This window comes from Lipotes vexillifer, unplaced genomic scaffold, assembly GCF_000442215.2.
Source record: "Lipotes vexillifer unplaced genomic scaffold, Lipotes_vexillifer_v1.1 scaffold769, whole genome shotgun sequence".
Classification (NCBI taxonomy): Eukaryota; Metazoa; Chordata; class Mammalia; order Artiodactyla; family Lipotidae; genus Lipotes; species Lipotes vexillifer.
This window is the reverse complement of record NW_006790073.1, coordinates 526,280-536,363: the sequence shown is the minus strand read 5'-3', so window position 1 is coordinate 536,363 and position 10,084 is coordinate 526,280. Positions and strand designations below refer to the sequence as shown.

Below are 10,084 nucleotides of genomic sequence, written 5' to 3'. Positions count from 1 at the left end.
ATCAACTTTTGCAATCTAATAAATTAAATGAAAAACTGGTTTCCTCTCCCACTTAATTTGCACCAGAATTGATATCCTATTTTAAAATAACTATAAATGGAGTGTAACCTTTAAAAATTATGAATAACTACATTGTACACGTGTAACTTATATAATATTGTACAGCAACTCTACTTCGATAAAATTAAAAAAAAGAATTGAGATTCTTTGTGAGAGTGGGGAAACTACAGAGTAGGCTAGTAAGTTGGACAAAAATAAACAGATTCATAGAAAAACACCATTCTCTACTCAAAAGAGCACCAAGTTACACAGTGTGAACCACTGAACTATACACTTCAAAATGATTAATGTGGTAGTTTATGTTATGTGTATTTTACTACAATTGAAAAAAAGAGCATTGACAATTATTATTGGACTACCATGTCTACGTGTCTATAAGCTGCTGATAACGTTAATGTACTAGGATGGATATATATATATATATATATATATATATATATATGGATATATATATGTTTATATTACATATATATTTATATTATGCAGGGTTTTCTGAGACATAAAAATTACTTCAATGGTTCTTCCAGGGTAAAAAGATAGAAAAAGGCTGGTCTAATGGATGGCAAACGGAGCTTTTCCAAGAAGGAAGTGATTGCCAATGGCAGGAAAAAAGCAAGGCAATGATGCTGGCCTGATGGGGCAGAGAAATGGTGTACAGCACTGGAGGGAAATAAAATTAATTATATAGAAGGCCTAGTCAATGTAGAGATTTTACTTTAGACATGTTTTTAAAGGAAATGGAGAACTATTTGGGATCCTGAGGATGGCTATGGTACGAGGAAACTTTTAATAAGTTCAGTATGTCATCACATGCAGTACAGATGGGAGGAAGAAAAGCCTGGAAGCATTTAATTTGAGACAACAAAGATGCTCAGAACATGAGGAAGTTATAGTTCACTGTAATTATTTCTCAACTTTTGAGTTGCCGTAGATTATACTGGGTGATTTCGGTTAGGAATAACAGAGGAAAGTGTGGTAGTTGCAACAGAAGGCCTGTAACAACAGTACAAGCTTTAGATGGAATGAACAGAAATTGAGCGCTTTAGATAAAAGAGACTGCAACTAAGGTTGGGTGGGGATGGTGACAAAGATGATGGAGAGTCCTCAAAGGCTTGAGTCCAAAGATGCAGAAACCAAGAGTATGATGCTACCATGAGGACAAACAGGCAATTGGAATGATGAATAATTTGGAGAGAGCAAGGAGTGAGACTGGGGCGGGGGGGATGGTACAGCAAAGGACTGAGGGCTGTGAGAATCCATGGTTCCACTTTGTCCCTCTAACTAGCTGGGGAAGTTACTTCGCTTCTCTGTCAGTTCCTTACACGTAAGATAAAGGGGCACCACGTAATCTTGAAGGTCCCATAAAAGTTCAATGGTTTCATCACACTGAGTTGAGGATAATACTGGGACAGCAAATGGAGAAAACATTGAACGTAAACAGAGTAAAATAGAGCAGGGCAGTTATGAATAATTCTACCTCTGTATGATGTATAGAATTTAAAGTACATTTATCAAATCTGAATAAAAGTTCATTTACCAAAATTTTTTTATCTATATGACTGATGCTTTTTCAAGAAGCTTACACTTTAGTGTAGAAGACATACTGTGATTCCTAATATTTCCATAGTTAAGTTTACGAAGTTCTTCCAATATGAAAATAACCCTCTAAAAAAGGTACCAATCCCCAACCTCTTTCAAAGAGGCGGTTGACTGCGCTAAATATCAAGGTAAGGTCTCAGAAGATTCGAGTGAAAAGAGACCAACCAAATTTAACAAATAGAAGGTCGCTAGCCTTCTTTGGGAGAGAAGTTTTAGCGGAAGTTGAAGTCAAATATCAACGACTTAAAGACAGAAGGGGAGAGGGGGCTTGTGGTATAGACAGTGTCCTGCGGGGCTGAAAACATACTTGACAAAGGAATAAACTATCTGGTACAAAAGACAAAAACATGGTCTGGCTTTCTGTCAGGTAACAGTCTCTTTAAAAGGACACACACACACACACACACACACACACACACACACACACTTTTTTTTCTTCCTTTCGCGAAACCATAGTACAAAACGACGGGCACAGTACTGCCCACAATCTCGCGTACTTCGAAAGATCCGGAAGAAACATGCGACTCGAAATAACGCAGACAAGCCCTTCCACTAAGTTCCGACGAGGCCAGATCCACCTCCCGGCAGAGCGCGGCTCAAACATCCTCAGAGCCACGGGCAGCACAGTTGCTGGAGCCGCAACCAACTGACGAGCGAGGAGACTGCAGCGTAGCCTGAGACCACAGGGTGCACGGCCACTCAGCTGCCACCAGGTACACGCCGATCCGCTGGGAGAGGGGCGGTACCTGACGCCAGCCATCGCTAAGGGCAACGCCGCGGGGCGGAACTTCCTGCAGCGTCACGCCGCAAAGGACGCCGCTATTGTACGTCACTTCCTCCGCTCTCCGTAGGCAAATAGACCTAACTGTCGTAAAGTAGCGGTTGACGTTAGATATTATTGATACCCTTCCATCGCTGAAGGATTTTTCGGGCAGGTGACAGCGTCCCTGATTCCGCTGGTGACTGGCTGGCTTTCTGAACCAGTTATTCGAGTTTCTAGTTGGTTCCCTCCCCACCTCCTTTTTGTGCCGGTACGGTGGCCGAAGAGGCTCGTGTGCGGCGGAAGTACCGGGCGGGAGGGTGTGAGCCTCCGGGCCTGAGCTGCACGTGGCGCCGGTGAGTAGCGGGAGGGGGCCGGGCGGTCTGAGGATGCTGGAGGTGGAACCCAGCGGAGGGAGGGGGGGAATGCGGCTGAAGACCTTGCTGCCAGCTGGGGGAGGAAGTACTCACCGGGGGTGACGGGGCTGGTGAGTGGATGGTCGGCGCTCACAGGGCTATGGGGAGGGGACGCTCACTCTTCGGGCTCGTCGCTGGCCGCCTGGCCATGGGTGAGGTGGCAGGGTTGCTATTATTATTGTTGTCTACTTTCATGGTTTCTGACTGAGGCTCAGAGGGGTTCGGTGGTGCCCCCAGAGGCCACAGTGACTGAAAGTCACGCCCTGTTTTTCTAACCAGGTGGGAGCGAGCATGTCTTTTCGTGGCGGAGGTCGCGGAGGCTTTAGTCGAGGTGGCGGCTTCGGTCGCGGCGGCAGCAGCAACCACCACTTCCGAGGTGGAGGCGGCGGCAATTTCAGAGGCGGCGGCGGCAATTTCAGAGGCGGCGGCGGCGGCGGCAGAGGAGGATTTGGACGAGGGGGCGGCCGCGGAGGTTTTAACAAAGGCCAGGACCACGGACCTCCAGAGCAAGTAGTTTGTAAGTAGGCTTCAAAGCTTGGCCCACCGGGGGGCGAGGGTGGAGTGGGGTCGGGGGACGGAGGTTGTGGGTTTGTGTTATTAGTAATTTTGACTGGGAGTCAGGTGCTGAAAGATAGATCCAGCAGTTCTTTCTCCTACGGAGGTTGCTGCTTGATTGGGGAGTCAAGTCTCTGGAGAGGCTGTAAAGTGACGTATAATCGTGCTGTAGAAGTAAGGGGGAGTTAAGAAAGCTGAAGGACAGTTAGAATGAATCGTGGAGATGGAATTTGGGTTTGGGCTGAAAGGGAGATACAACTACGTAATATTGTGCGTTTACCCCTACTGTCCCCATTTTACAGATAAGAAAACTGATTCAGCGTTAAGTTTCTTTGCTAGGATCATAGTGAGAAGTGATCAGTAAGTGATGTATTTGATATACAAAGCCAGGTTTCCTGACCCCAAAGCCCATGCTTTTAATTGCTACTCATAACTAAGTGAAGTGAGTAAAAAAACTTGCTCAGAAGGGAAACTACTGGGGGGAGTCAAGAAAAAGACCTAATTAGAGGAGTTTTGGAGTAATTATCAAAGAGGTGGGATGGAAGTCATGGAAAGTGAGACAGAGATTTGATAGTAGAAGCCTACATCAAAGAAGAGAAAGGATGAACAGAGTCTAATATAAAGAGTAGGATGGATCAGTATGCAAAATGGTTTGAAGAGGTCAACGGCTAGAGTCAAAGGTCCTAGCCCCATAACGGTCCATGCATGACACATCAGAGCATGGTGAAAGTGAGGAAAAAAAGAAGGGTTCGATGGGAGAGATATTTCAGTGGAAACAGACTCAGTAGAACTTGGCTAATACTAGGAATAAAAGGCTCCAGGTTTTGAGCTTGGGTGATAGGAATTGAGAGTCGATTTTGCAGGAATATGCTGAGTATTGTAGTTTGGGGTGACTGTGAGTCAGATATATAGGTAGTTATTTTGAGATTCCAGACTTCCTTGGAAAAGATCAAAGAGTCATTGGTGAAGAGGTGGTAGTAGGAACTTAGGAAAAGGAGAACAAAAGAAAGGGCCAGAGAACAACAAAGACTGACTTAGACTTAGGGATGGGGAGAAGGAAGAGACAATAGAATGAGGCGTAGTGTTGTTTAATCAAATAATAATAGTTATTATAGTAAAATAACTGTTATTGTAGATTGAGTGGGCTCAGTATGCCAGCATTTTCTAAGCACTTGACATTTATTATTGCACTTGATCTTCACAATACTTTATGTTAGGTGTCAGTACTGTTGTTAACCCTACATTAAAGATGAAGACACTGAAGCACAGAGAGGGTGAAAGCCGTACCCCAGGTCACATAGCTAGTATTTTGTGGAGTTGGTATACTAACCCAGGAAGGCTTTTCTGCCTCAGAACAGATATGGTGAAATCCCAGGCAGCCAAGAGGAAAGCTTCCAGAAGAGGTTGGTCAATATCATTTGAAATTGTTTTATATTTTAACATTTTCATGTCCTATTTCAGTATTAGGAGAGTTCCTGCACCCCTGTGAGGATGACATAGTTTGTAAATGTACCACAGATGAAAATAAGGTGCCTTATTTCAATGCTCCAGTTTATTTAGAAAACAAAGAACAAATTGGAAAAGTGGATGAAATATTTGGACAACTTAGGGATTTTGTATCCTTTTTAATTGGAAGATGTAGCTGTCTCATTAAAAGGTTACTGTTTGTTTTTTGGGGGTTAAGTATTGATTAAACTAAACTTGCTGCTTCATTAAAGTGGATGGAGTATTGCTAAGATTGGACCATAAAGGAGAATCAAGACGGGGGATGTATTTTCACATATATTGAAAAGATAGGCCTTATAAGTGTGACTTCCTTTTTGGAAGGTTTTAGAAATGATTGCCACTTGGATCAGTGCCACAGGGTTGAGGTACTTTGCTTTGGATGTGATGATGCCACTGCAATAGGATGGTGGAATTGGAAGTTTTAAAACAAAAATTAAAATTTCACTTCTGTTTGGAAACTCATCTTACTTTTCCTAAATATTTCTGTATATTCTAACCTTGTTATTTTAAAAATTACACGTGAATTCAGAAGATTATCTTTGATATTAATTGCTTATTCCTTAATAAAATTAATAGTATTTTTCAGTTAAATTGTCAGAGAACATGAAGGCATCTTCCTTTAAAAAACTGCAGAAGGTGAGTCAAGTTTATGATACCTAGATCCTTGGTTTTATAAACGAATGATCTACCTTAGGACAGTTTTACTTAAGGCACTTGAGACTTCCCCAGTGTATCACTAGTGAAGCTCTTAAACTGAGATGTTCTGTACTTTAGACATTGAACTTACTAATCTTTAAAAGTAATGTGTTTAATTCAGGTTTTCAGAAAGTAATCTGTGGTCATATTAGCAATTCTGTAACTGCTGGAGTACATTTTTTATTTTATGTACAAATCTTATTGAAAAGCTTTCATTCTAAGTATAATGTTAAGTTATAAAGCTTATATTATTTGGGAGAAATCAGATAATAAATGATTTCACAGTTATTTCAATAACATTATGATATATGCTGTAAAGGAGTAATACATGTTGGTATGAGAATGTTAGTAGTGAGACCAGATTTAGTGCGTTGGCTTTCTGAGAATGTGAGTTTGAAGCGGAGACCTGAAAGTTGACCACAGGTGACTCCCAAACCTGGTTGCACATCAGAATTACCTGGGGGAGCTTTTAAGAAGATGTATTTCTAGGTCCCACTCCTAGAAGTTTGACCGAGTAGGTGTTAGGTAGGGACGAGGATTCAGTTTTTAAAAGGAAACTTCTGGATGACTTTGATGAAGGTTAGGCTAGCACTTGGGAACCACTGCTCTAGTCACAGAGGAGGAGGAAGTGCATTTCAAGTAAGGAAAACAGCGTGTGCAAGTCTGACAGTAAAGCCACCTTAAGGATCTGAAAAAGGCAGAGGTAGAGCTTGGACACAGAACATTTAGGAGGGGTGGGGAAAGTTGTGAAGTAATGACTAGCAAGGTAGGCAGGGGCTAGATTACTTAAGGCCTTCAGGTCATGGGAAAGAATTTAGACTTTAGTCTTCATTTTGTTTTTAACTATCAGGATATATACGGTTAAATTTATACTTAAAAGAGAGTGTTAGAAAAATAAAAGAGCACCCTGGAAAGAGGTCAGTACTGTGTGTGAGGGGGCCAGGTTGTATGCTGTTGCTTTAGTCCTTGAAGAGTGGAAATGGAGAAAAGTGGATGGTTTTATGAGAGATATAGGAAGTAGAATCGATAGGTCTCGGTAATTGGTTAGCTGTTGAAGTTGAAGTAAAAAATATCACCATCTTTCAGATGTCTGATTGCAACAGCTTTGTGGATGGTGTCACCATTCACTGAAATGGGCAATACTGGAGAAGAAGGGAATTAGGGGAAGATAATGAATTCAGTTTTGGACATAATGAGCGTGAAGTACGTCACACTAATTATTTCTGTTATACTTGCAGTTTTATATAGACCCATATAAGCTGCTGCCGTTGCAGAGGTTTCTACCTCGACCTCCGGGTGAGAAGGGGCCTCCCAGAGGCGGTGGCAGGGGAGGTCGAGGAGGAGGAAGAGGCGGAGGTGGCAGAGGTGCTAGGGGTGGTAAGTTACCTGCGGGGGAGATTTCTAATGAGATTTCAAAGCCGCAGCCAACTTGTATAGCACAATTTAGTTTTGTATAGAGGCGGACCTCCCTTATGCTTATTTGTCATTTTTAATAAAGCTGCTTCCAATCTTGGCACATTACCATAGTAGTAATGCTTAGTTTCTGTGAAGTATAGTATTATCTTAATTGAATTTTAAATTTTTAGTTAATATCATTGAGTGGTGATTATATGTCAAGAGCTGGTCATATATTTTTTTAACATCCAAGAATATTCTTTTAATATTTAGCAAAACCTTGTGAAGGTGGGTGATATCCTTTTTTTATGGGTGAGGAAATGCAGGCTTACAAAAGTTAATTTGCTCTAATCAAACAATTGGCAGCTCAGAAATAAAACCCATATCTTCTGATGTCATGCCAAAGACTATTACAATAAGTTCATTGCTTTGATTTCAGTATTTTGATATATGTATTTCCCCACAGCTTGGGTATATTCATCATTGTGGGCAGCTGGATGATGAGCAGGGCTGGGGATGAGGTGGGATACAGCATTGGCTGTGCTTAGATCTGCAAATGGTGTGGTGGGTGGGTGACTGGGTGATGGGCAGAGCCAAAGAGATGAGGAAGAGGAGCTGCACAGTGGGGTTGGACAGCTTCTGGGACAGGGTCAGAAAAGTGTGCAAACAAAGTGTGCAAAATCACTTTTGCCGCTCAATGTAATTATCACTTCACTCCTTAAATGTACCTTTTAGGGGTCCAAATAGCTTAGAGATAATCTCTTAAGAGATATTAACATATATCTTTAAGTATTTTTGGGAGCACTCCTTTAAGAATTTGATGAATGGAGATCCCCTCATTTCCATTCTATATTCAGTCTCGTATATGACATTTTAAAGCATTCACAACTATATTTTCTTAAAATCTTAATTTTTTTATATCAGTATTTTGGAAGTATGTGTTTGTTTCCTCATTTTATAATTTCTCTTTTTATATTTCATCATTCTTTTCAAAGTTAGCCCCCAAAATGAGTAAAAATAGAGACTGCAATAGGAAGCCAAATGTGTTGGATAATAGAAAAAGATGCTTTAAAAATTTTAAATTTCAAGGCTCATCAGCATGTGACCATCAGTGTTGATCTGTTTGCAGCTTCATTGAGCTAAAACACTGTATTTATTTTATGGTAGTATCCCCAGAGCCAAACCACCCATACCTGCTACCCTTTGTTCTTAGGATAAAAACAGTTTAAAAAGTATATATAATCAAAAGTTGAGGTACTCATGCATTTAATGGTAGGGCTAAATTGACCTTTAAAGTAACAAGCTTTTCTAATTTATTAAAACAGAAAGCTTGTTTATAAAGTTGTAACCTAGGATTTTAGCCTGCTGCTGGACAGTTTCTCCATTTTTATCTTAAAATTTTTTGTAAGGTAAAATATGTGAATATATATTCATTACAACTGCAAGAATTATATTGATATTTACAGGCTTATCAAAATATGATAAGTTACAGTTAATGAATGTTTCCTTTATTTTTAGGTGGTTTTAGAGGTGGAAGAGGAAGTGGAGGTGGAGGTTTCAGAGGAGGAAGAGGGGGTGGTGGTTTTAGAGGTGAGTGGAAAAAAAACTTTAAATGACTGAATTTCTAGAAGTGGTAATGTCTACCAACTTTTATTTCTGTTTGCCAGCAAGTACATAGAACACCATGGTGTTCTGTGCTTTAGCCTAATAGATAGTTTCATTTTATATCACTTTTCCCTTTGAATTTTTTCACCTACTTCTACTTTACTTTGCTGTATTATTAATTTGAAAAACAATAAAGTGTAATACAAATGACAGCTAAATGTGGTAAAATACTTTTGCTAAACCTTACAAGAACTAATGCTGATTTTAAACTTGAGTTTTGGGTAATAGTATTATTAAATATTCATTTTTCTGTACCCTTAATACTTTCATTTTCTCTTAATCAGGAAGAGGACATTGAGTTTAACAGTTGACAGAGAAACTTCACCAGTTGACTTCAGCATTAACCTCATGATCTACATCTATGGATCAGAAACTCGTTTCATGATCAAATCTTGAAGAGCTGGTCATTTTATGACAGTGGAGCTAAAATGTCAACATCATGCAAAAACGAGTGTGGCAGAAGAGGCAGTTTTGCTCTAAAAGAGTATGAACAAGTGTTTTAATGTTTTGTACAATGCTTGGAACTTGTGGGTGTTCAGTAAAGGGGCAGCTTTCATGTGAAGCGTATTTGAATTTTTAAAATAAAGTGTTTTATTCCTTTAAGTTATTTAGAGCTGTGTTTATTAAACCAGAGCTATTTTTGAGTTAAAAGGGACAACCCAGTAGATTTGATAGAAAAAAAGGTGTTTGCATATATAACTGATCTTTTTAAAAAAATAGGCTAGTAGAGCAGTACATCAACATTCTCTATAAATTAACACTCCCTTTCAAAATGTTTGCCTTTTGTATATGAGAACATCAACACACTTTATTGTGTTTTCCCTTTTGTGTGTTAGTACATAAATCAAAGTTAGTAAGGCAGCTTCTCTAATTGTAATTAGTAATTGATCAGAAAATTTTAGTATTGGTTATGAATCTATTAAAGATGGAACAGCTCTGTTCAAGTTGAGAGCTAGAAGTTGATGACATTTCTTAAGAAATGTTTAATTTTTCTCATTCAACATAGATGGAATGTTGAAAGTTTTACTGAATGTTTTTATTTTCCTTTTTTTAAGGGACTCAAGGTTTAAGATGTTACTGGCCATAAATAAATATTTGATTGCCTGCTACACGTTCAGATTCCTGGGTAGGGACATTACAAATGAAATTGGTTTTGGTCCTCACTGCTATTGTAGTATCAAGGCATAACCATGATAGCAAGTTAGAATACTGTGATATAGGATAATTTTCCCTGCCACTGATTTTTCCCCCTCGCATGTGTTCATTCTCAGAAGGAATGGGGTTGCCATATCTTTTAAGTTTTCTAGCATGTTTTACCTAATACTGCCTAAATCAGTATTTTGGGTTTTACGTAACTTTTTTGATTAATGGAATTGCAGCAGGATGAATAAATATGTAAGCCATAAGTATATATGATGAAGAAATATGTTGA

At 39.7% G+C, this 10,084-nt stretch overlaps 1 protein-coding gene across 1 annotated transcript; it reads left to right on the top strand.

Moving 5' to 3' along the window:
- The first annotated feature begins 2,540 nt into the window (after nucleotides 1–2,540).
- GAR1 (GAR1 ribonucleoprotein) lies at nucleotides 2,541–9,255 on the top strand. The gene is made up of 7 exons (XM_007463227.1): nucleotides 2,541–2,775; nucleotides 3,115–3,352; nucleotides 4,852–5,006; nucleotides 5,473–5,532; nucleotides 6,831–6,969; nucleotides 8,506–8,577; nucleotides 8,937–9,255. The coding sequence occupies exons 2-7, from the start codon at nucleotides 3,127–3,129 to the stop codon at nucleotides 8,948–8,950; spliced, it is 666 nt and encodes a 221-aa protein (XP_007463289.1). The 5' UTR covers nucleotides 2,541–2,775; nucleotides 3,115–3,126; the 3' UTR covers nucleotides 8,951–9,255.
- Nucleotides 9,256–10,084: the final 829 nt, after the last annotated feature.

Coding starts and splice junctions, on each gene's coding strand:
- GAR1 (XM_007463227.1), top strand. CDS start 3,127: ATGTCTTTTCGTGGCGGAGGTCGCGGAGGCTTTAGTCGAGGTGGCGGC. Junction 5,007..5,472: donor TTGGACAACTTAGGGATTTT/GTATCCTTTTTA, acceptor TAAAATTAATAG/TATTTTTCAGTTAAATTGTC. Junction 5,533..6,830: donor CCTTTAAAAAACTGCAGAAG/GTGAGTCAAGTT, acceptor TTATACTTGCAG/TTTTATATAGACCCATATAA.